This window comes from Sminthopsis crassicaudata, chromosome 3 (genome assembly GCF_048593235.1).
Source record: "Sminthopsis crassicaudata isolate SCR6 chromosome 3, ASM4859323v1, whole genome shotgun sequence".
Classification (NCBI taxonomy): Eukaryota; Metazoa; Chordata; class Mammalia; order Dasyuromorphia; family Dasyuridae; genus Sminthopsis; species Sminthopsis crassicaudata.
In genome coordinates, this window is record NC_133619.1 from 206,975,874 (window position 1) to 207,003,311 (window position 27,438).

Here is a 27,438-nt window from a genome sequence, read left to right on the forward strand (position 1 = left end):
TTATAAAGTGGGGAATAAGCATAACACCTACTTTGCAGGGCTGTTGTGGAAGATCAAATGAGATAATATTTGTAAAAAGTATTTAACATAGTGCCTGGCACATAGTAGATACTATGTAAATGCTTGTTATTTCTCCTCACTATAGTATGCTTTCTTTTATGTTGAAAATTTTAGGGGCAGCTAGGTGGTGCAGTGGATAGAGCACCAGCCTTGAATTGAGGAGGGACCAGAGTTCAAATCTGGTCTCAGACATTTAACACTTCCTAGCTGTGTGACCCTGGGCAAGTCACTTAATCCCAGCCTAAAAAAAAAAAAAAAAAAAATTTGTGTGTCCTGATTTGACAATGCATTCACTACATTATGAGGGGGGAAGATCAGTGTATTTGTTAATAGTTTTAATTTTAATTAAAAAATTTTAAAACAAATACAAAATATGAAAAGAAAAAGTTGCCATGTGCACAGCAGAACATGAGAGGACTCAAAATAAGACATTAAATTTCCATTTCAGGAAAGACTATATAACAAATACTATACATATAGTTCAGAAATGTGCATCTTTTCTTTACTTCCTTGTAGGTTTTCTTTTGCTCTCTTTTTTACTTCCTCCTGCCAAGAAGGTATAATTAAGTGCAGAGATACACACATACACAAACATTTACATATATGTACTTATTGTATACCCAAACACACACACCCCTATTTATTCATATATATATGTAAGGATGTACTAAGTTTGTCCTGTTTCTCTAAAAGTGGACATCATCATCTTATTTTTTTCTAAATCTACCAACTATTATTTCCTACACCACAGCAATATTCCAGTGTATTATACAGTAGTATAATGTCAGGTCATTTTAAGTAGTCTAAAAGAATATTAATATGGCTGACATGTGTAGTTTCCTATTATTTCCCATTATTCTCTTTTGATTAAATCAAGTTTAGCTTTCTTTGTCTGAGATGATTACTACTCCCTACATTTTTATTTAATAAATTTTACTCCTTTTATGTTTGTGTGTATTTCTTATTTCCTATCCTTGACAATTCCTATTGCTTTACTTTTGCTCACTACCTTGCCCTATTTGACCTAATTCCCTTCTAGGACCTCTCTTCCCCTACCCTTTCTCCTTATTCATTTTTTTTTAATTTAGAAGACTTTTTAGGATGATGTGATACTCAGTTCTATCCCAGTCTTTTCTTTCAACTATTCAATTATTAATAACAATCTTCCCACTTATAAAAAGTAAAGAGTCTGTCCTTAATTGAGTCCATTGTAAATGGTCTTTGATGTTTGTTTATCTTATACTTCTCCTATTGAGGTCTTTTTGCAACAAATTCCTGAAAGTCAGGCAAGTCAATGAACCCTCCCCCCCTTTTTTTCATTCAAGATTATGCTTAACTTTGCTGGGTATGTTGTTTTCAGCCCAGTTCTTTTACTCTTCTATATAATGTCCCAACATTTTCAGTATAGTCTTTCAGTATAGCTACTGCTAAGTCTTGTGTAATTCTCATTGTGGCTCTACCATATTAAATTTTTTTTTCCTTGTTGCTCATTTTCTTCTCGATTTTGGGATTTCAGAATTTAGTTGTGATGTTCCAGTAGGTTTTCCTCCTAAGATCCTTTTCAGGCAGTGATCATTAGAAAGTACACAGAGAGCAAAAGAAAGTATTTCTATTTTCCCCTCTTATTCTAATATTTCAGGGTACTTTTTAAAAAAGTTTCTTGTATTTTTTTTGTCATAGTTTTCAGCTAGTCAGATTATTCTTGTTTTGATCTACTCTCTAAATCAGTTATTTTTCTTATGTTTCACATTCTTTTCTATTTTTTCCATTCTTTATGTTTTGTTTTATTATTTCTTGTTCTCTTATAACTTCACTGGTTTCCCCTTGTTTAATTCTGATTTTCAAGGAGTCATTTTCTTAAGAGTCTGAATCTCCTTTTCCAGTTGGCTGACTTTCTTTTTAATTATCTTGTTTTCTTATCTTTTTTCCTCTTCCCCAATAGCTCTCATTTGATTTTTCAAGTCTTTTTAGGGTTCTTATATAAATTCTTTTGGGCAGGTGACCAGTTAAATGTTATTCTTTGACATAGGAGAGGCTTCTTTTGCAATGTATCTTTCTGGGCAAATGAAATCTGGGTCTCTGTTACCATAGTGATTTTCTATGGTTGGGTTTTCTCCTTTACATGCTCACATTAAAAATTTTATTTATAGCAGTGTAAGTACATTTAATCATAGGATGTGGGGATGGTGCTTCTGGTTTCTCAGGTCCTCCTTCTGTTCTCCTTTCTGACCTGGAACTGAAATCAAGAACTCCCTCCTACTTTAAGTGCCCAGCCAGCAACATCCCACTGTTTTCTGTACCTGTCTATATCTTATCAGCAGAAAGTCCCTCAATTTTCCCCAACTCAAACACCATATTCCTCACCCTATCAGGTGGGTAAAAAATTCCTGTGGCTAGTGTTTTAGCCTGCTAACTTCAGGGGTTCAATGCTTGCTGTTTCAGGGGAACTAGCCTGGAGGAGTTTACACTTCACAACTGTCAAATCTAATTGTCCAACTAGCATCTTTCTGTTGTTCTAAGATCTCTTTTAAGATCTCCTGTGGTCAGGAGAGGACCACTGTTCAGCTCCATACCTTGTTTTATTTTTACTGCTCTACAATTGCCCTGAAGCAGTTATTTTGTATTGTTGGGGGGGACAGGGATTTGGAGAGCTTAGAATTTTTCAAACCCAGAATTTTCTCTCCAGAAGATCTCAAAGAATGTACTTATGTATTTTCCCTCTTTCTTTATCACTACCACCACAGGCCACAGAAATGTATAAAGATTTTGGTCCCACTTTGTGGAATTATTCTCTACCACTTTTTTTTTTTTTTGCAAATTGCTCAAGCCTCTTTCTTTGTCTATGATCTTAGTTCAGTATTTCTGGCTCCCTGGAGGCCTGAATTTATTGGCTTGAACCATCATTTGGTTGTCAGCTTTCTGCCAACCTTTATCTTTGTTAAATGTCTCTTTAACCCTGTGTGCAGATGCTCCACCTGGATGGCATCCAAGATAATTTTTACCAGATGTAGTTGTCAGTGTACCCAGAAGCCGCCTTGACCACAAAGACAGAATGTTGCCCTAAAGCCAACTTAACATAAATTGAGTTGCCAGAAACAGTAGATCCAAAATATGCAAGAGAGCCAGGTAAAAGATGAAAGTTTACCTGAGCTGACATAATTTGCTATTTCTAAACCTCCTGAACAGTGTGTCCTTTAGAGTTGAAATGGCTACAAAAAGGCACCAGTCAGTCTGCACCAAACTGTGCAGTTGGGACCCTTTCGGATAAGCAGACCAAATTCCCTCCATGGTGCCATATTCCCAAGCTCCCCTTCCCTTCTTTCTTCTCTGCCAATCCCATTTGGGGATTTCCTCCCACGAGATCTCCTCTTTTATTGTCCAAGGCACTGTCTATATTGTAGGCTCCTTGCTTGAAGTTAGGAGTCCCCACATGTCCCCTTTCTCCTTTAATAAATAATGTTACTATTCTTATGAATATGTTGTGGAGTCATGACTTTTGGTTAACACAACCTTTAAAAAGAAGATTTCGATAAGGTTCTTACATATTCAATAGGCTTGAGAGATTTGATTCTAGCTGGAGAGCAGCCACAGGAAGTAAGGTCAGCATAGAGGCCTTCTTCTAACACACACTGGGTACTTGTCACATCCTCTTGGCAATGTATGAGCCAGCTGAAAGATCAAAGTGTAGAAGATGCTGTCAGTTAATTATTTTTATCTCCTCTATGCTCAGTAGTATGTTATGGCCTAGAAGAATATGGACAGGAAAGAAAACACTATTAGAGAGGTAAGATTCATATACTTCAAGATAACTACAGAGAAAAGCAATGCAAATCTTGTAAAGATTCAGAAAGATTATAGAGAAAGGCGAAGGAGAAGAGTCCTGGATCAGGTCTTAATGGGTAGAATCTGGATTATTAATAAAGGTTAAAAGGCAGAGAATAGCAAAAATAAAGGAATAAAAATAAAATGGGAGGTAGAGCATGAGAAAATGGTTGCTATTCCATTAATTTTACATGCCACAATATGTTTGGCCTTTCCCCAGTTCTCTAAGAAGCAATGTAAGATAGTATTTTATTTTCTAGTTCTTAACTACTCTTTATTAATTTCTTCCTTTTTAAACCTATCTTGAAAATCAAGAAGTTTATTTTGCTTGTGACTGTCTTTTCCCTGCTATTATTCTTCCTATTAATAATAGTAGTCCTTTTTCCTGCCTGTTGGGTTTTATGTGTTTCTTTACTAATCTTTCTCTGTGTGTGCTCAAACCTCCTTTTGTTCATTTCAGATAAGAAATGAGGTTCATCTGATGCCCTTACTCCTTCTTCTGTAACTCTTCCTCTCATAGACCCAAGTTTTGAGAAGTATCAAGTTTTCTCCTCTTTCTTCGTCCTTACACCAATGTATTCTCTTCACCTTCCCTTTTCTTACCCCTCTTCAAAAAGAAATCAATCCACCTCTAATTTTCTTATCTAACTGCCTCAATATCTTCTCAAAACAGTAATATTCTGAAGGGATACTTATTTTTTATTAGAGATGTTATTTTTCTATTGAAATGGTAATATAATATCATCTTAGAACTCCTTCTAAATGCTCAAATTTATCTTTCTGATAATGTTTTTTTATCTTTATCTTTTATCTTATGTTTGCTGTATTTCAAGGTTTCTCTGTCCTTTTGCACCAGAAAATACTTGGAAATCTCTTTTCCATTAAAAATTCATTCTGCATCCCACCTTATCTCTGAAAGATACCAACTTTCCAGAGTAATTTATCATTATTTATAAGTCATTCTCCTTTTCTTTTGGAATGCTGTATACTTTTATTTCCAATGCTTTCCTCCAGTTTTTAAAAACTCTTGCTTCCTTTTTTCTTAACCTTCATATAGTCCTTGTGGAAAATTCATTCTTTGTTTCTTTTCAGCCTTTGCTTGCAGTTATGAGTTATTCACTCAATCACCAAACAGTAAATAATTTATTATATTGATTACACTTTTTCAAAGTTACTCATTTCCCTATCTTTAATTCGTTTTTTTTTCTTTTTTTCTTTTTCTGAGGCTGGGGTTAAGTGACTTGCCCAGGGTCACACAGCTAGGAAGTGTTAAGTGTCTGAGACCAGATTTGAACTTGGGTCCTCCTGAATTCAGGGCTGGTGCTCTATCCACTGTGCCACCTAGCTGCCCCCTATCTTTAATTCTTGAACTGGAAATTGATGCTAGGTTGCAGCTCTCCCTGCTATCAATGCACTATGGGATAGGATGAGCAACCCTGTTTTCTCTTATCCAGGATCTGTGTTTCTGAGCTGACTTTTTTTGAGCTGCCAGGATTGTTTTTTTCCCCCCTCAGTGCATCCTCTGCTTTTCCTCCCTTTAGACACAGATCCTCACACACTGAAAGTATCTTTGGCAGCTATCTTTTTTTATTGTCCATTAGCTTCCAGCACTTTTTTATGCATAAATGTAAGAAAAATCACTAAACAGTCTCATTGAATTTCTTGATAATTTGTCTATAAGGTTTTCCCACACACTATTGAAATCACAGGTTCCAAATAATATAAATGGGAAATTTTATGTATACAAGAGCATTAAATATATATTTTAAAAATAAATAATAATATTTACACAAAAAAATACTCACCATCCCCGAAGAACCTTAAATGAATGTGGTGTGAAGTCTGTCACATCAGAAATATAGTCTGTGAAATCTATGCAATTTCCTTGGAAATTTGGTTGATCATATGCTTTGAGCTATAAGAAAATAAAATCACAACTAAAAATAGGGGGAAAAAAGCATCTGCATCTCTAAAAGCCAAAACAAAGTCCATCTTCTTTATGCATATAAAATACAAAGATCAGTAACTATTTCAATACATCTTTCAATAAAAACAGACAGGAGAATATTCATCATACAGTACATTTTTGGATAATAATATTGGAGGGGTGTCCCTTCACAGATACAATCTGAAAAAAAAACTTTATCACTGGATCTGAAATTAAGAAGATCTGATTTCAAATCCAGCCTCAGACACTTACTGATATAACTATGTGACCCTGAGCAAGTCACTGGATTTCTGCCTGCTTGAGCATCCTATTCTGTAAAATGAGGATAACAGCTCCTACTTTTCATTGTTGTCGTGAGGATCAAATGAGATAATATTTGTAAAGTCTTTTGCAAAACTTAAGAGTGCTATATGAAGAGTAGCTATGATATTATTATTATAATTATCATCCCTCATGCTTGTGAGAATATGACTATTCATTTATCATTTTTTCACCTTCCCATAAAGAGTTCTAGCCACAAAGAAATAAATCTGGAAACAAATCCATCTTCTGAAATAATTTAGAATTTCTCTTTCATGAAAACACTGCTTATGAATTCTACAAGTTCAGCTTCATTTCCTATGGTGGTACCACATCTACCTAAAGGAAAAGAGGAAATTCTTTGATCCTTCCCCCTTCCCCCCAAAAAAATCAATCAGTACTGCTTTTTTCTCTAACTTTATATCCACAATTAATAAAATAGGGGAATACAGAAGAAAATAATAAGTATCTATCATGTGCGAGGCTCTGAGAAAACAAAAACACTCTCCCCGCACTTTTACATCATTCTGAGTATATAAAATAAATAATTTTGAAAAGGACGACAGTAGCAACTGGAGCCAAGAACAATTGTTTTAAAAGGACCAAGAAATTCTATGAAAGATGAGGAAGGTCACAGGAATAGGGGTTGGCCAAGTAGGAAAAAGATTATGAGATATAAAAAAAAGGCCATTCTGACTAAGTTAAGCAGTGTATAAAAGAGAAGTAACATATGGAAAATGAAGTTTGGAAAAACATTTTTGTCTGGTAATAAAAGGGTTTAAATGCCAAAGAGAAGAGTTTATATTTGATCCTAAACATAATGGGGCACCAATGGAATTTATTAAATAGAGAAGTAATATGAGAAGACCCATGCTTCAATCATCACATTATCATGTAGAAGGTAGAAAGAAAAGAGAAGGAAGAAACTTGAGTCAGTAATTATAAGGTTATTACACTTATCCAGGTAAGAGCCTGAAATAGGGTAGTAGATTAGAGGCAAAGTTATTTACATAAGATAGAGCATTGGGTTAGAATTAACCAGATTTGGAAAGTTATGAGATATATATTAAGAGAGAATGAGACATTGAGGATAATGCTAAATTTCTGAACCATATTGATTAGAATAAAAGTGCCTTTGAGAGAAATAGGGAACTTCATAGGAGTTTAAATAAAATGTTTCTGTAGATTTTATTAAAGAAATTTTAATATTTATATAATATTTATATATTATAATAGAAATGACAGAGACTTGATATATAACTCACATTTAAGGGGCTTAAAACCTTATAATACACTATTATCATGGCTATTTAACATATATAGCATCCACAGATAAGTAGTTGGCACAATGGATTAGAGTACTAAATGTGGAGTCCAGAAAGGAAGAATCCCATCTCAAATATTAGGTGTATGCCTATGAGCAAGTCACTAACCAGTCTGCCTTCCTCTTCTATAAAATGGAGATAATAATAGTATCTATCTTACAGATTTGCCTTGAGGATTAAATGAGAAATGTGTAAAGTTCTTTGCAAATCTTAAAAGTTATCATTAAGAAACTAAGGTTCTAAGAAGTCACTTTTTCACTGTGATACATCAAGGATCACAGATTCAGAGTTACAAGGAACCTTAGTTCTTTTTATTGTGAATGAAACCAAGGTCCAGAAAATTTTGGTAGAAAAAAAACAGAACCAGGCTCTGGTCCCTGATGGATCCCTCTGACTTCAAATCCTATGTCTTTTCCCTTACACCACTCTATCTCTAATACTATGAAAATAGAATTAACAGGACATATCAATTAATAAGAGAGGAGGACTCATAAAAACCTCCAAGTTTCAAACAAGATAACCAAAAGAAAATGTCCCCAAGAAAGATTCAATAGACTGAGAAATTAAACATATGTTTTAGTAAATAAAAAAACCCTCCCTCCAAGTTTCATTTTTTTGGAGTAAATATTAAGATGCTTGTGTTATAAATCAAACTAGAGATATTAGTAAAGGATACCGGCTTTGAAGGAAAAATAGAGGAATTCAAGCTTCAGGAATGCAGAATTTTAAAGTTTCATTAAGAGTGATAAACTTGTTTCATCTTAAGGTTCCCTTGAATTAAGATAAGCCATTGCACTGATTTTTTTTTATTTGGATTATTATTATAATGTTGTTACTGTACAAAACATTCTCTTGCTTCTGGTAACTTTAGTGCAACATTTAGTATGAGCTTAAGATGTCTTCCTAAGTTTCTCTGAAGTCATCTGCTCCATCCTGTTTTAGCAGCACATTTGTTATTGAGGGCAGCAATTTTTCCCGAGTTCAAATCTGGCCTCAGACCCTTATTAGCTCTGTGACTCTGGCCAAGTCAGTTTATCTGTTTCCTCATCTGTAACATGAGTTGGAAAAGGAAATGGCAAACCACTTCAGTATCTTTGCCAAGAAAAATCTCAAATATGGTTATCAAGTACTGGTTATGAATGAAAAACTGAAAATGATAATTGAATTTCTCAGAAATGATTCCATTCATCATTTTTTTTAACAGCACAATGATTTTCTATTACATTCTATACACTGTAATTTTCTCAGGCATTCCCCAATTGGCAAGTTCTTCCTTATAATTTCCAATTCTTTAACAAACAAAAAAAGTACATTTGAATCCTTTTCCTCTTCCTTAGTTACCGTTTTTGGGGATATAGCCCTCATACTGCTATTTCTGGGTCAAAGGGCATGTCCAATTTAATAGCTTTTAGGTCATTTTTTCCATACTATTTTACAGAGTGGCTAGATCAATTTGTACCTGTACTAATACAGCCTCTTTTTGCTCAACCTCCAATGCTTTTTGGAATTTTCTGTTTTTGTCAGCTAAAAGTAATAAGGTAATTTAATTGCATTTGTCTAACAATTAGTTTGGAATATTTTAAAATAGGTACTGACACTATATATTTCTTTCTTATACACCTTCCTATTCCTATCTTTTTTATCAGTGGAGAATGGGAAGACTTCACTATTAATGCATTCCTCCATATATATGTATATTATATTCTATATACTATAGAAATGTTTATGTCTATAATATGAATAATATATAATTGTATTATATGTAAATTTTACATGTATGCATGTATATGTCTGTATATATTCACACAATTTGAATGGTCATTACACTGCAGAGGGATGAGATTTACTGTTTGATCTCAGGAAAAAGAACTAGCACTAGAGAGAAGTTTCAGTGACTTTTGTTCTTGTTTTTAATAATGCTTAGTAGAATTCCTTTGTGCATAGTAGGTAGTAGGTCCACAACAAATTTTTTTTAATTGATTTCATTTTTATTCTATTTTCTCCCAGGAAATCTTTAGAGCTAGATCATTCTAAATTCTGTTCAGCTTTTAATTCATTCACACTACTTCAATAAGTATGAGAAAATATTTAGAAATATATAGTTTGGGCTACAAAAAATACAATAAAGAAGTATTGGAGGAAAAAAGTATTTGATAGAATAACATAGTGATGTTTAGAAGATAAAAGTTTCACAATTAAGTCTGAGTTAACTTTTTAAAAATTAGGACAAAAAAGATTTTGAAATGGAAATATCAAACAGCAGAATTGAGAAATATATTATAAAAAGCATGTACTTTTCCATATATAATTAAATCCCCAGGACAAATCAATATTCGATTATTTGAAAATAATTCGAGTAGTTTAAAGAGCCAGCCTTTTGCCGCAACTATCCCTCTATCACTCTTCAAGACCAAAAAGATTTCAAGGTATTTATTGTAGCATTTTTTTGTGGTAGTAAAAAAAAAGTGGAAACAAAGTGGATGCCTAATGATTACAGAATAGTTGAAAATTGTGCTCAATAAATAGAATAGCACTATGATTAAACAAAAACATGAAGAATGCAGAAAAACTATAGAAGACATAATAGATGCAAACCAAGATAAATATATGAAATAATTATAATATACATTTTAAAAATGCTTTAAGTTCAAACTCATTTATTGTAATATGCTGAATATTTCATACACTATAATATGTGACCAATGTCATTGGTTTTTTCTTTTATTTCAAGGTAGGCTGTTATCAGAATTACGTCTAAGAAATAAAAAGAATTTACAAACTTTTGCTAAAAGACCCCTATTGTAGAAATGCTAGGTTTGACATGGATTTTTCCTTGTTTTTATTTTATTCTTTAAAAGTGTCAAAGGAAGGAAACCTCTCCTTTGGCTCTTCTCACTCCCCCGCACTATTGTCTTATATTCTCTTTTCTACTATCATATAATTTTTTTTAAAAGAACAGCACCCATATTGAATTTGTCACAATGAAATGGAAAGCATCTCCAACCCCAAAAAGAGAACTTTTACAAGTGAAACTAATTATCTCCTTGACCAGTTCCACTTAGTTGTTTAACTTTTAAAACACTTCCAACAACACATTCTTTGTAGTTTATTGTAGAGGGCTGAAACTCCAAAAAGGTATGCTTGAATCAGACAACTGAGCACTTAAGGCTAATTACCTATTTGATGTGAGACAATATATATTATAGATAAAGCACATATTTGGATAAAAGGCTCTGCTCATCACTGGTGCTTGTTGAATGTTTGGGAGGCAAGGATTATAGGGGAGAGGGAGAGGGAGAGTAGAGTCACTTGGTGGCAGGACAAGGAGAGAGGCTGGTGACTCTGGATTCCAGAATCCAGGAGAGATTTTTGGCATGCCTTGTGGCAGTTTGCCTGCCTCCTTAACATCTCCCCCTAAAGACCAAGGACTTTAATTTCTCCTGACTCCGGCTGACCCTGAAACCCCCCAGAGAGCTAGCCCATACTCTACAGTTTACTATTTACAAATCAATATGGAAAAAGAAAAGAAAATGAGATAGACACTAAAATGACACAGAAAGTTACACACTTAAAAGTGAGTTTATAAAAGTAGAATCTTTGTACAAATGTACCTAAAAACCTAAAAACTAAAACCATATGCTAAGTATACTGAGAACAATATGTAGTGGGGAAATTATACTGTAACCACATATCATTCATCACTGAGAAGAATTTGATGTGACAAGGAGCAATACTGGACAAAATCAAAGGAGACTTACTTATTGAAGCACCAAATGAATACGAGTATAAGATAAATTCCTGGAAACTTTTAAGTAAAATATAACAAAACCTCATTTTTATACATTATTTCATGTCATCATGATTTTAATGTAGTGTTTCTGAATAATGACATTATTCTTATTTATTTTTGACATTGAGAGATAAAAAAGATGGAAATTACAATATTATTTTAAGAAGAAATGTGGTTTCAGAAACAATTTTATATTTAACAAATTAAACAAGGAAATTTCACTAAAAAAATAGTATGAATAAAAAAGTGACCCAAAGCAAAGGATGGGAATGGGAAAAAAATAGTGGCAGGGACCCAAATTTACTAACATTGTTGGAGAAAAGACAAAAGGAATTGTGAGTAATCCAGTAAATACAGCCATTGAAAAAAATGTTTACATTACAATGTACCAAATGTATTATAAGCCATCTTGTCACTAGATAGGAAACATCAAAATAGGGGATCTTATCAGAAAGGTGGAAAGATTTACAACAAAGCACTTTAAAAGTATTCAATAGAAATGATGTTTCTTTTAACATACCAAATATGAAGATTCATTTATCCCAAGAGGTTCCTGTAAAAAATGTTTTTTTAATTATTTTAAAAATTATGCATATATATTCTTGTCTTTTTGAAATACAATACCTAAAAAAAATAAAACCAAAATGATTACACTATTTTTGTGGCTCATTTTATGAACCACTGGGACCAAAATACAAAAAGTTCAAAGAGCAAGGGAAAGATACATGGGTAGAAATGGAGAAGAATTAAGTCACCCATAGATCTATCGATGCCTTATATTGCTGATAAAGATTCTACTGTTTTACTTTATTTTAGTCACTTTCTGGGTAACACTGCTAACAGAAACTTTCTAAGTTATACTTCAGGCCCATTTTACACCAGGGGTTCTTAACCAGTCAATCATGAACTTAAAAAAATATTCTGCAAACTGCATTTCAATATTATTCCTTTTTAATCCTGTATTTTTTATTTTGTGATTTAAAAACATTCTGAGGTGGAGTCCTTGGGTTTCACTACTCTGCCAAAGGAGTCTATGATACACAAAAAAGCCAGGAATCCTTGCTTTGCCCTGCAGAACTCAATGATTCTTATGGCAAGTGACTGTACTGTCTACATCTACAGGGAGACTATTGTCCTTTTCAGAGGTATGGTGGGGGTTCCTAACCCTTATCCTACAGATTCCTCTGTAGTTTGGAGAAGCCAATGGACTCTTCAGAACAATGTTTTAAAATGCATAAAACAAAATACATATGATTACATAGTAAAACCAATAAAGCTGAAATACAACTATCATAATATTTGAAAAACAAATTTATTAACATCAGGTTAAGAACCCTGAAGGATCCTCTTCTCTCCCTATATTCCTGAATGGCCCCTGCCAACTGGTCAATTCTCTGCAGCCTGACTTGAATTTACATGTAAGTAACATTTAACAAGTTATCTGTGCCACATTTTAGAGATGTCTGTAGTTTCATTATATAACCTCATTGTGGTCAACTCCAACGGAATGGCTAACAAAACTAATCAGAGAGACCTTTATATTTATTGTTGAAGTATTTATAATTTAACTGATAAGTCTAGTTGCATGCATTCAATTGGTAATATTAAAAAATTAACTCACCAGTCTAACAGGCCTTATTGACATGATTTGGTTGTTGGATCCTCCCCAGTCAAAAAAGCTCTTATATTTCCCTTTCTCTAGTATATACTGTTCTCCACAGAAGAATCGTTGTTGGTAGCCAACCCAACTAACAAAGAAAAAAAAAAAAAAAAAACAAAGTTAGGAAATTCATCAAGTAGGTAACATCTAATTTTGATAATAAAAAAATACTTTGCGTAAAACTTACACTCCACTTTTAACATGAATTGATCTTGTTTCATTACCAAACCCAACTTCTTCCAAATCAGGAACATCTCGATTAATAATTGTAACATACTTTGAGTTTTCTATATCAGACTCAAATAGTGTGATTGAAGATTCTATGAAATTCTAAAAGGAAAAAAAATAGGGGAACATAACTAAGATGTTTTATAGACAAGTGCATTTTTGATTAACTTTTTGTAACTTATAAAAGATATGTACAGGAGATTTCATATAGAGGATGACCTCTCCCGCAAACCTATTTTATTTCTGTTTATTCCTATTACCACGTTGCCCTTTGAATAATACAAATCACCTCCAGTTTTTAATATTCAAAAAATAACAATTATAACCAACACATGATAAATTTTCTATTTTAATTATAGTATTTTAGTAAGGAAAAATTTCTCACAAATAGAGCTTCCTAAAGTTAAACAAGTAAACTTTCTAGAGTTCATCAAGGCAAGGTTAGATGAAAGGATTTTTATATAGGTATGATTGGAACTAGATGTGTATATATTTGTATATGTGTATGCATGCTTCAGGTGAGAAATAAGAAAAATGGTAGGGCAAGATTTTCTATTTAATTAACAGTATTTTTACATTAAAATTTCTAGCAGTTTTGGGCATAAATTTAATATTTTAATTTAGCTTCTAAAGAGAGGGGCTCAAAAATTATTTCTTGTGTACCAAAAAAAGTAGAAATAAAAATATAAAAACCAAATGCTTCATTTCTATCTCATTAGCTATGAATATTTTTTGCTCAATTATTAGTTCTCCAGAAAATCTGCTATGATTTTTTTACAAATATTTATCTTTTTTTCATGCACCCTAGACATTGAAGTAGGAATTTAAAGACTTCAAAGTTAAGAATTTTTCTTTTTGAACAATTACAAATTTAAATACAAATAAAATATCTGAAAATCAAACAATATAGCTGAGCAAGCAATAATAAGGGCAACAGCTTTATTTAAAGGCAAATCGTCCTCTATTCCTCAACTACAGTACTGATATTTTCATTCTCTATCTCTACTTTTCCCCCATGTACATCCAATAGTTTTTTTCAGATTCATGATGTTGTGAAGGATGTTAGTGATGCTTAAAAGATGATAAAGAGCAGCAAAAGTACTTTAGGAGTAAAAAAAAAATTATGAGTCCCAATTTAAAAAAAAAAAGAGAGAGAGAGAGAGAGAATGTACTCTATAGGCCAGTGAGCTTTAATTCCCAGGGAAAATATAGAACTTATTATTAGAAAGTTAGTAAACAGAGAAAAGTGATCATCAAGAACCAGCATTAATTAACACAGCTTCATGTAAAGAAGAGCTCGAACTGGACTTTTATTTTCCTTTTGTCAAGGTTATTGGTACATTAATAAAATAGATCTGTGTGTACGCATGCATATATACTCATTTTTTCACTTTCCTTCAAAAGGACATTTATCCTCCCTTAGGAGTAATAATATATTAGAAAAAATATATATAGAAGACATCTAAAAAAACAAACAAACCCCAAACCAGAAAATTGGACTTGGTGTAACAACGAAAATCTACAGAACATCCATCAAAAATGAAGTTTGTCCTCAATTAAGAGATGAAGAACTACCACCAAGAAAAACTGATACACTTTTCTAAATTGTATTTATCAGTATATTTCTTTCAGATACAAGTAGTTTCTAGTCTATACTGAAATGTATAAGAATACACACACATACAGAGCTTCCATTATCTGTCTACATTTCTGCATAGTCTGGAATTTCCCAAATTAAGAAAGAGATAAAACACTGAAGGGTAGCTAACAGAAGCAGGTTCTATAGCTACCTTGAAGTCTGCTTTAATTAGTTGTTCCCAGGTATATGCTTAGGAATTTACAAATCAAAAAGTTTTTATTTACTTATTTATTTATTTGCTGAGGTGTCCAGGGTCACATAAGTAGTAAGTATTAAAGTGTCTGAAACCAGATTTGTACTCAAGTCCTCCTGACTTCAAGGCTGGCGCTCTATCCACTGTGCTACCTAGCTGCCCTGGTTATGATGTATTTTTAAGATAAATTAATGTGAACTCATAACCTTTAGGTAGATAAGATCTGTCTCTCTGAGCATCCTGAGAAATCAATGCCAATATACTCACAATTTGTTAAGATGTAAAATATATGTTCCAAAATATATCATGACAATATGGCAAATAATATACTGGCATTTCACTCTCATGATACTCAGATATCAATAAAATTTTATAATTTTCTAATGTATATAAAATTATGACTTGATTTTCAAAGATTAACAATAAGATTAATAGGAAAACAAAGAAAAACAATGAAAACTTACTGCTTGTAAGTACCGGAAAGACAATATAGTGCTATTCAATGTCTCCCAGGTGCTAATGTCTTCATATTCTCCCTCTTCAAGCAGAAACTGTTGGCCTTTAAAATGTTCTTTTTCATAGGCAACCCACCTAGACATGCATATAACACAAATTCCACAGTTAAAAAAGCTGGAGTCACTGAGGGTAATAAAAGATACAATAAAAAAACCCTAATTATTACAAATCTAAACCTACAAATCAATACTAGCTTTCTTTCAGCTTAAAAACAATAATCCTCAGGCCATGAAGTTTTTCCTTAATAAGGAATTGTAGGCACACAACACAACTATCTCTTTTTGAAATGTGATCTGACACCATCATGTTTCGAAACAAATGGGGATCCTGTTATGAAAAAAATACAAAACAAAACAAACAAGGAAAAAAGGCAACTACTAAGCTAAATCCTGGAAGGTCATTCCTACTTTTAGTCACTTATACCCACAGGTTCAAGCTTAAGTTTTTTTATAGTAGATCAACTGTCCAAAGATAATCAAAAGGAACTACTTAATGTCAAGATAAGCTGCTATTTGGGAAGGAACAAGTAAAATAACTAGGAAAGTTTGAGTTGCTTTGCAGAAAGTAGTTATTAGTTGCAGTCTTGTCATCACTAATTGTGAGGACTGAGTTAGCACCCTGGATACCTTAGAATCAGCCGGAGTCAGGATAAGCAAAAGTCCTTGGTCTTTAGGGGTAGAAGGGAATGGGTTGGATACAGGATCTCCACGATCTTCCTCCTCTTCCTCTCCCACCAAAAGTGACTCTGGCTAGTCTTACTCTACCCTTTAGTCCCGCCTACAATTCTCTGTATACACCAAACGATTGAGCCAGCACAGAATAGTGGGAAGGGCCATTTTCCAAGCATATTCTAATAGTGTATTGTCCAATAAGTAATTAGCCTTAAGTTCTTGGTTGTCCAAGTGGACCTACTCAGAGTTTCAGCCTTTTACAGCTAAGAGTGATACCAATACATTTTACCAGAAAATATCATATATGTCTTAAAAAAAATGTAAGGCTCTAAGATATTTCCTGGTAAAACATTGGCATCACTATTGAAGATGACAAGAAACTGGAAGGAAGCAAAATTAGTACCTAATTCCAAGTAAATTAAATAGCCAATAAAAATTAAAACAGTAAGCAACATAGAAAATAGTTAAGTAAAATTATCTCTTGAATTTAATAGAGGGTTTCATTAATATGTTATTAAATGTCTTTTTATTGTATTTAATTAGCAAATAATACATGAATAACAACCGGAATAATATTTTCATGGGATTTTTTTTTAATTTAGTGCAAAAATTTAGTGAAAACAAATTTTGCAAAGTCATTACAATTTGAAAGGAAATTTCATTAAAAAAAAAAAAAAGCTACATTCAATCAACCAATACATCCTGTGCTAAGCACTGAGAATACAAAATAAAACATGAAACAATCTCCTATTCTCAATAAATTTAAATTCTATATAAAGGAAGGTGACCTGTGCAGTATATACACATATGAGAATATATATAAAATAAACACATGAAAAATCACAAACAATTAATACTGTAAATTCACTACTCACACTCCACCAATGACACGAATTGATGCAATTCCAAAGAAATTCTCTTCATTTCTGAAAAGCTCTGGGACAGAATCTACATGTTCATTAAACTCCTTGGCCTGTCCAAGGAAATGTGTTTTATCATATATAATCACCTTCAACAAGAATGAGAGATATTTAATGTGCAGAATGGCATACATTTACTAAATTTAAAGAGACATTAAATCAAAGGAAACAAGATAAAGATAATAAACACCATAAGATAAAGAATTTTAAAAGTCAAATTCACCATCATAAAGGCACAGCTATATCAAACAGCTAACATTTCATTACATTTACATATTGCAATGCTCTAACAATGTATTGGGGGGAAAGCACTACCCTATCACTACTTTGTAAGTGAAGAACTTTAGAAGAGAAGAGTATTTGGATGAAACTTAGAAAAGACAGTGTACCATATGCTGAATTTTACTGGAACTAGCAATGGCTTATATTTCTGTAATGCTTTAAGGTTTGCAAAACACTTTAATAACCCAATTAGGGACTCCAGGTATCAACCCCATTTTACAGATGTAGAAAACTAAGTTTCACTGAGAACAAAATTGGTTTCATTTTTGTATATTTTGAATAATTTCCCCTAATAAGTGCTTAAAAGCCTTATTTTATTTGTGTTTAAGTAATGAATAAAATGAGGGTTAAAGAAATCCAGGGACTTGCTAGTGGTTGTTAATAACTTAATAACTAAGTAACCAAAGCAGGATTTGAACTCTGGTTCCTTCCAATTCCAGTGTCCTTTTTACTATACTACTCAGAGGAGAGTAATTATGTGAAATTTTGTATCATCTTAAAATTAAAAAAAAAAACTCACAAAAATAAAAGGGGAAATTTATAATCTAATCCTTTCTTCTCTTTTATCCAATTCCAAATCATCCACTACAACCTATCTATACATGAATATACTAATCATTTCAGCAATTCAATTTATGCAAAATTAAGTACTATATTTTTTACCTTTCCTATGAACTTCCCTAATTTTTGTGGAGGATCTTCCTGATTACCTAGGTTCATAAACTTCAGAGACATCTTTGACTTTACTCTTTTTCTTCCAGTCCTTCCCTCCCCCATCCTATCAGTCAAATTCTACTAGAGTATCACCACATAATAATATTACTATTTGTCTACATTACTTTAATAACATCTTAATTGCTCTCCTGGCTTCAAGTCTTTCTTCTTTAGTCTCTCTTTCCTCATGCAGCTGCCTCAAAAAGACTTCTAAAAGCAGTCTTAATCATATCATTGCACTGTTCAAAAATCTTCGAATGGCTCCCTGTTGTTTAGAAAAGTACATTTTTTTCATGGCACTTAAGACCCTCACAATCTGGTAACAATGCACCTACCCATCTTATTTTCATATTATTCCTTATCATTTTCTGTATTCATTCCAAATTAGTTTAATAGCAATCATCTTATACCTCATGCTTTAGCACAACTCCCTATCCCTAAAGCAGAAGAAACTATTTTTGCCTTTCAAATTTCTTATCTTCCTCTGAGATTTAACTAGAGTCACCTTCTCTTCAAAGCCTTCCTGTATGGCTACTCCTTGCAATCATGGCTCTCTCATTCATTAAAACTTCCCTCCATTCCCTACCTTTTACATAGCATGGTGCCTAAGCACATAGCAAGCATTTAATAAATGTTTGTTGATCTGACTTATGTGATATTGACCTGTGCATGTCCTGCTTTCAGCATTAGGATGTAGCTTCCCTTTCTAAGGGCAAAGCCTAAGTCATTTTTTCTTGATACTTTAGCAACTAGCTGAGAACCCTGCTTACCATAAGTAGTAAATAAATATTTGTTAAATTTAATTTAGGCATTTATTTAAGAGTTGAACATCAGAATAAGAAAAACAGAACAGACTATGGTCAGTTTCAGAAAACAGTTTCTGCTGTTTCACATATTTATTGTCCTACAGAACTCAACAAGTGATGAGAACAGTTTCCCCACATTCATAGTGCTGAGTGGTGTGAAAACCTACTGGTTGAGATAATTTTCTACACTTCAGTCAGGAGAATTAGATATATTAGTCTCCTACTCCAAGATAATTAAGGGAAAAGCTGTGTCCACAGTCAGAGTGATAGGATCAATGAAAAAGTTACTGTAAAAAAGAATAAGTGCCTCCTGAAGACCATTAAATCACTTCTTCAGCAATTATGAATCCAGATTATAGAATGTGCATATATTAGGATATAGATTGAAGGCATATTCCTAGGAAAAAAGTTAACAATCCAAGAAAAGAGTTAACATGTATACAAATAACTAATATAAGGCAGTATGTGAGAATGGAATTTTAAAGAAAAGAAGAAATCATTTTTGACAAGGACTGATAAAGGCAAACAGGAAAGACTCCATGAAGTCTTGGTGAATAAGTAGAATATTAATAAATAGAAACCTAAGGGTGGGAAGGGTAAGACAAATGCAAGGAAATGAAGGTATATTTAAGCACCAGATGTTAGTTTAATATCTAGTTTATTAGTTTAAGATATGCATAGAAAAGAAATAGGAGGAATGGTATTAGGAAAAGAGGTTGGGGTTAGATGACAGTAGCTTTAAATATAAGCTAAGAAACTTGGATTTCATTTTATGGAAAATATTGGAAGTCACTCATTTAAGGTTTGTAACTGGAGTAAGGTAGAGAGGATGATGTGATAACAATCAAAGCTGTGTTTTAGAAAAACTCTTCTAGTAAAGTTCAGGCTAGAAAGGAGTTGAATAGTCTAGATGCAGAAAAGTCTAGATATAAGATGATAAGAGTCAATAGTTGCTGTAGGGAAAGGAAGGAAATGGATAAAATAAATATTTGTAGGTGGACTGAGCGGGATTTGATAGAGTAGATGAGGGGGAAATAAAGGTGCTACAAGGAGAAAAAAAATCAGTCAAAAATGACTCCAGGTTTAAAAGCTAAGTATCTAAGGCAGGGGTTCTTAATCTTTTATGAAATGTAGACTTTTATGGGTGTCTGCTGAAGCCTAAGGATCATGCCTAGGGGGATTATAAAGTAAACCAATTGTAAGAAATATATCAAAATATTAGATGCAAAGTCTTTCTTCTCCTTTACCTTGAAATTGCTTTTATATGTAATTAATTCATCCTAACAAAAATTATACCTAAAACAAAATCGTATCTCAAACTTTCAACAACTTGCTTCTTTTTTTATCTTAGAACAACAATAGGTATTTCCTCCTTAAGCTATAATTTTTATTTTATACCATTTTATTTAGGTCTTATTTCTCTTCCAAATTCTTCAGTTACTCCTCTCATTTCCATGTCTCATTCTATTTTAGAAATGTGATCTTGTCCTCAGTCCTCTGATCTTCATTTTCCATTCTGGATTTCTTAAAAGAGTTAATCTACTTGTCATAGACACAACTATAATTTCTGTAAGGATAACTACTAAGTCTCAACTCTTCTCAAACTCCAGAACCATGGTTCTAATTAGTTGCAGGTCATGTCTTCTTAGCTGTCCATTATCCTATCAATCTCAGTTTGTGAATATGAACCAAAAATGTGACAAAATAATATTGCTAATATTTGTATAGTGTTTTGAGATTTACAAAGTGCTTTAAAAACTGTCTTGTTTTATTCTCATCACATCCCTGGGAGGCAGATGCTGTCTTCTCCATGGTGAAGTGATTTGCCCATGATCACACAGCTTGTAGGTATCTGAAACTGAAGTGATCTTCCCTACTTCAGGTCCAGCACTCTATCCACTATATAACTTCACCGTCTGTATAACAACCTAGAATATTAATGCCATTTTGGGATATATTAAAAGCAGCAGAGTAATAAATACACTGCTCTGGTGAAAAAAATCAATTCCGAGTTTAACAAGGACATTTTATTTACCAGGCATTGTGGATACAAAGAAAAAAGCAGTCTATGACCCAAAGGAGCTTACGTTCTAATGAGGGAGATAATATATGCCTAAATCTGTACATAACAGGATTTATGCAGAATAGAAGAAAGATAGCCTTAGAAGGGAAGGCACTTTGTAGAAAATAGGGAACCAGAGAAAAGTCAAGTCATAGAATACACAATACTTACTCTTAAATTCATAGGCATTTCCACTTTCAATCCACCCTAAGGATTAAAAGATAATTTAAAATTAAATATATACATGCATATCTATAACATAAATTTATATGAAGAAATTATCTGATTCATAACTTGTATGACAATCTGAAATTGATAAAGACGACTTGTAGATTTAATTATAAATTGAGCTAGAAGTTAACATCCCTCAAACATTTATGTTGAATTTTACTTGCAATTAAAGGCTCATATAAATCTTGGCAGCTCTAGCCATCAAAGAGAAGAGGGGTTACAATACAGTATTTCAAAACCAATAAAGATCATTTTATAATTAAGAATAACCTATCTGGGAAAATAATGTAATTCTATGTAGGAAAAAAACTGATATAATGAAACAAAACACTTTTTAAGAAATCTTGATGGAAAGACTACAGCTGAGCAGAAATTCAAATGTAAAGACAGGAGTCAAGAAAGATACTAAAAGATAGATTTTATCAATCATGAAAAGCTATAGCTAGGTGGCACAGTGGATAAAGAGAACTGGATTTGCAATCAGAAAAACTTACCTTCTCAAGTTCAAATCTGACCTCGTATTGTGTGATCGTAGGCAAGCTACTTATCCCTATTTGCCTAAGTTTCTTCATCTATAAGATGAGTTGGAAAAGGGAAATGGTAAAACATTCCTGGATATTTGCCCAAAAAAACCCAAATGAGTTCACAAAGAGTCAGACAAATGAAACTAAAAAATAAGTTGAATTAGTTGTTGTCCTTCATTCTCCAAAAGGACCAAAATGATAACACTATATTGGGTCAAATACAACGTGTCCAGCTGTGGCTGATCAGACCAACATTGGCTCAAAAAGTTCTATCATTTTTCAGGCAAAATAGTTCATGTGAATATTTGAAGTGGAAATGGCTCTAAATTGTTCACCTCACAATTTCTTTTGAGCTATCATTTCTGCTTTGCTCATAGAACACAATACCTTCTTTGATGTGGACACTCTTTACTCTCATATCTCACAATCAATTCCAAAATTCTTCAAAGACACTTTGAAAATGTTCTTTTATCATTTCTTCTATACTCCATGGTAATGTTTGTCTTCTGTGACTTCTCCATAAAATAGTCTTTTAGGCAAATTTCTATGAGAAAGGTCTCAATTTTCAAATATATATAGAGGAATGAGTCAAATTTATAGAAAGAATGATTCCCCAATTGGTAAATGGCCAAAAAATATAGACAGACAGTTTTTAAACAAAGTAATCAAAGCTAGGAAAATTCTCTAAATCACTATTGATTAGAGAAAAGAAAATTAAACAACTGAGCTACCACCCCCATATCTATCAGATTTGATAATAATAGGAAAATGATAAGATGCTAGGGAAAATTAAGAAACCAATGATCTATTGGTGAAGTGATATACTTATTCAATCAATCTATAGGGCAATTTGGAACTATGCTCAAAGGGCTATACAACTGCATACTCTTTGACCGAGCAATCCTACTACTATTAGATGTATTGTTGAAGTATAGTGGGTCACTGTGTAGATCAGTTACTAAGTCTCTCACAAATGATCATCATTACAATATTGTTGTTATTGTTTATAATGTTCTCCTGGTTCTGCTTTATTTTTCATGAGTTCATGTAAGTCTTCCCAGGTTTTTCTGAAACTATTCCTTTCACTTCTTATGTTATTCTATCACATACCTTCTTTAGACAATCCCTTCAGTTTCCAATATTTTACCTCTACAAAAAGAGTTACTTTGGTATTTTATATGTGTCCTTTTCCTCTTTAAATCAATCAATCAGACAATTATTAAGCAGCTACTATGTGCCAGGCACTTTTTCTTTGATCTTTTTGCTGAGTGAAGATATGGGCAATTTTTTTTTTTTTTTTTGCTGAGGCAATTGGAGTTGTGACTTGTCCAGGGTCACATGGCTAGGAGGTGTTAAATGTCTGAGGCTAGATTTTAATTAAGGTCCTCCTTCCTGACTTCAGAGCTGGTGCTCTAACCACTAAGCCACATACCTTCCCCCCCATAGGCAGTTTTATATAAATTTTTGGATACAATTCCAAATTGTTTTCCAAAATGATGGGATTAGTTCACAGTTCTACCAACAATGCATGTCAGTTTTGTCATCTTAGCCAATCTAATAGTTATGAGGTAGTGCCTCAGAATTGTTTTAACTTGCATTTTTAAATTATTAGTGAGAACATTTTTGACTATTAATAGATTTGATTTCTAAAAATTACCTGTTAATATTATTTGATCTTTTAACAACTGGGGAATGGATTTTCTTCTTATAAATGTGACTCAATTCTCCAGTTTAGAAATGAGATTTTTATTAGAGAAAACTCACTGAAATTTTTAGTTTAATTTTAGCAGCACTGATTAATTTTGTGCAAAAACTTTTTAGTTTTATGTAATTAAAATTATTTATTTCTTGTGAACCTCTCTTGCTTGATCATGAATTCTTCTCCTAAATAGAGACCTGGCATAGGTAATTTCTTACATACTCTAATAATTTGTTTTTGTCTGAAGAATGTATATATTTTAAGCTTATCTTGAATTACTTCTTGCCCCAATAGATAAGATCTTTATCAATCACTAGATTGTGATCAACCACTCTATCAATCATTTTATCAAGTACCAAAAAAACCCACTATTTTTTTTTGTTATAGCTTTTTATTGACAGAACATATATACAAGGGTAATTTTATAACATTGACCCTTGAAATTACTTCTTTCCAACTTTTCCCCTCCTTCTCTCTACTTCCTCCCCTAGATGGCAGGCAGTCTCATACATGTTACACATGTTAAAAGTATATCTTAAATACAATATACGTATGCATATTTATACAGTTCTCTCAACAAACAGTATTTTGATGATCAGTGTTGTAGTATAGTTTTGAGTTCTGATACTATTAGGCTTCCTTTCTTCATATTCTGGAAAACTGATTCCTTTGATATTCTTGACCTTTTGTGCTTCCAGATAAATTTCATTATTTTTTTTTCTTACTCTATACAGTAGTCCTCTGATAGTGTGATTGGTATGGCACTGAGTAAATTAATTAATTAAGGGGCTTAATTTAGATAGTTACTATCTTTCAGGTAAAATAATAAAATACACTATCATATAATATGTTCATTGAATGGGGATGTAAACATACAAAATTCTAATATTAATGTTCTAGCCATTTATATACTGTTCTTATTTAGTATTGAAACTATAGAAAAATATAAACTATTGATTAATTGGGATGAGGAAAAAGCATAAATTCTCTTTGGGAAAATGTATTATTATTTGAAATCTGCTCACCATTTGAAGTGGATGCAGTGATTTCATTTCAGATGCTGAAATCTCAAAAAGTCCATGACCTTCTTCCAGAACTGTCACTTGTCCTTTAAAATTAGCATCTGGGTAGGCAAGCCAACTAAAAGAGAAGGCACAAACACTTAGTTGTGATATCTAAAGATCTGATACTACTAGGCCCCCTTCATATTTTTTTCATTGATTCCACTGATATTTTTGACCACTTCTTCCTCCAAATGAATTTTATTATTTCAAGGTTCCCCCCAATTCTATAAAATAATACATTTACAGTATAAATTAATTTAGAAGTGTGTTGGACCAAGTTTAAAACACCTCACAAAAACCAATTATTAAAATTTTAGTATTAGTGTTTATATCTCAAAAGTTTTTAATTCTAATCCCTTAGATTGATGGTTATCAATCAATTAAAATAAGGATCTATTAAGAACCTATAACCTAGGGGCAAAAGGAGTGTAACTAAATAATATAATTATAATGTGTTTGGAAAGATAACAGCTTTTAAAAATTCATACACATAAATGTATACTATTACATAAACAAAATATTAAATATAATCTAACATATTACATATAATTTAATTATATATGTTAAATATAAAATTATGTTTTAAAAACATATCAAAATCACAGGCTCTAAGAGTTATAATACACCAAACATGTTATCTAGGTTCAACTCTTTCACAAAAAATTACTTCCTCTATAAGATGCTCTACATGAAACTGATTTCATTTATTTTATTTTAACATCTCAGCTTACTCTTTCTTAGGCAGCCTATCAAATATTTTAAGACAGATATTTGTTTCCCTCTTTCCTCTGTCTTCATCCTTTTTTTGGACTTCCATCCATATCTCACTTTTATACCATTCCAGATCTAAGGTTCATTAAAACCCAAGGTCTTTTCAAATGAATTTGGCTATCTACACCTTTCTCATTTTGCACTTCTGAAACTGAATTTTTAAAAATGCAGATATAATTTTACATTTATCCTTCTCAAATTTCATCTGATTAGATTCAGCTTATTTTTTTCAACTGCATCGTGTTAGCTATTTTCTACTTCTTGTGTTGTGTGATCAATGAATTCAATAGATGCTTTTATCTGAATCACTGATAAATAGCAGTAAACAAAGGACAAAGCCCTAAAAGATATTCCCCTGAAGACTTCTAAGATGACAAATTAATACTGAAAGTTACTGAATCTATTTTAACTAACTTCCAATACACTTAAATTTAACATCCAGGAAAACTATACATCCTTCCCTGATCTCTTGCCTTGTTAAACTTAATTTCTATTTTCTATTTCAAATAGCAGTGAGGAAAAGGTGCATTTGTTGCTTTATTCCTGTATTTATTGGGAAAACTTCTAGGCTTTGTCTTGCATTTGCCACTTAATAGCTATGTGGCTAGAAACAAACATTTCATCTCTTTAAGATTCTATTTCCTCATTAGTAAAATGGAAAAATTTTGAAATTGCATTGTGAAGAATATACTTTGTAAATTTTAAAACGCTATATAAAGGTGAGTAAATACTATTATTATTATTAATAATTATTATTAATATTACCACCACCACCTCCATCACCATTACTATTAAAAAGACTATGTCCTATAAATTGGATTTCTATAATTATGTGTGATAAATACCAAAACAGTGAACAAAGTTACATAAAGTCTTAAATTTATTTGTTGAAAGAGACTCACCTAACTAGCCAGAAAAGCAGATAAAAATAATTGGCTATGTTGCAGACAAATATGTGTAACTTCAGGGCTGACTTAAAGATGGCTTTTTATCTATCTCCTATTCCCAAAGTCACCATTATGAAAGTACATAAATACTTACACTCCTGCCTTCACAGCAAATGACACTGATTTGGGTAAATTAAGTTCTTCTAAATTGGCAACTGCTCTTTGTAAATAGACAGGGCAACATGCTGTATCAGATTGTGGACAAAGCTCTATTTCTGGAACTCTACAATCCTGAGGGGAAAAAAGAATTGATTTATGAAAGTTATGTATACCATCAAACCCTAGAAGCAAAGTAACTGTGTATATGTGTATGTATATATGTATGTTACATACACATATCTTTTCAGTATCAATTGTCATCTTGTATAATAATCACATGTTCATAAGTTATTTTATAAAATGGAGCTTAACAAAATTCAATATGAATTTTGGTAAAATTCTGGAATATGCAGTCAATGAATTATTTAAATACCAACTACTTTTAGGTGACTGGTTTTCCTAAGCAGTAGTAGTATAAGATGAATAAGTTAATCTCATGGAATCAATTGTATGTTAGTATACTTATAATTCAGAAAGCTCCAAAAAGTTTAAATTATAATTAAGGAAAAAGCAAATTTGCTTGAATGTATATTACTTTATTTGGGAGGGACCATAGCTTTGGAATAGTACCTTCATTTACTTGAATTATTTATTCATTTTAATTCTGTAAATGCAAGACTTTTAGAAAGAGCTATTTTATTTACAATTCAAAATTCACATGGGTTTGTTCTCCTAAAACTGCATTTTTATTCCCCAAAATATTTTATTCTATTTTATATCTTATTACATTCAGTAATTTTTCTTTGGTTTCTTAAACTTTCAAACTACAATTGTATAGCCATCACTCTTTCCATTCCTACTATTACTATTCTCAGTATCTCATCTTTAGATTCTTGGAGAAGTCTCAACCTTTGACTCCTCCTCCCCATTCAAATGCATCTAACATACCACAAATTTAAACTTCAAAGAATAGTTTCCATCTGACATTTCTCTGCTCAAGAATTCCCAATAAGAGCTTCCTATCATCTATCGTGTGAAAAATAAATTTCTCTGTTATCAAGGCTCTCCATGCACAACCTAACCATCCAGTCTTACTTTCCAATTTCCTTCCCAACCATTGAACTCCTTTTGGTTTCCTCAATACAAAATTTTCAAAGTGTTGTCTGAGAACTTTTCAGGATATCTAAATGATTAAAAGTGTTTTAATAATAATATATGATGTTTTCA

The 27,438-nt window shown here is 32.3% G+C and overlaps 1 protein-coding gene across 7 annotated transcripts in view; it reads right to left on the reverse strand.

Moving 5' to 3' along the window:
• The window catches only part of CRYBG3 (crystallin beta-gamma domain containing 3), a 140,435-nt gene that overhangs the window by 27,130 nt on the left and 85,867 nt on the right, over positions 1 to 27,438 (reverse strand). For 2 of the 7 annotated variants that reach the window (XR_012487919.1, XM_074299832.1), the window contains exons 8-18: positions 26,267 to 26,403; positions 24,416 to 24,530; positions 21,662 to 21,739; positions 21,108 to 21,143; positions 17,028 to 17,161; positions 15,430 to 15,556; positions 13,093 to 13,235; positions 12,867 to 12,993; positions 11,766 to 11,798; positions 5,688 to 5,797; positions 3,603 to 3,729 (exon numbers count right to left, since the gene is read on the reverse strand). Coding sequence is in view for 3 of the 7 variants with exons in the window: in XM_074299832.1 (XP_074155933.1) it covers positions 3,603 to 3,729; positions 5,688 to 5,797; positions 11,766 to 11,798; positions 12,867 to 12,993; positions 13,093 to 13,235; positions 15,430 to 15,556; positions 17,028 to 17,161; positions 21,108 to 21,143; positions 21,662 to 21,739; positions 24,416 to 24,530; positions 26,267 to 26,403 (1,167 nt within the window). In the remaining 4 variants the exon portion in view is untranslated. The remainder of the gene's footprint in view (positions 1 to 3,602; positions 3,730 to 5,687; positions 5,798 to 11,765; positions 11,799 to 12,866; positions 12,994 to 13,092; positions 13,236 to 15,429; positions 15,557 to 17,027; positions 17,162 to 21,107; positions 21,144 to 21,661; positions 21,740 to 24,415; positions 24,531 to 26,266; positions 26,404 to 27,438) is intronic. The other 5 variants (XR_012487920.1, XM_074299834.1, XR_012487922.1 and 2 more) reach the window with 3 other exon arrangements.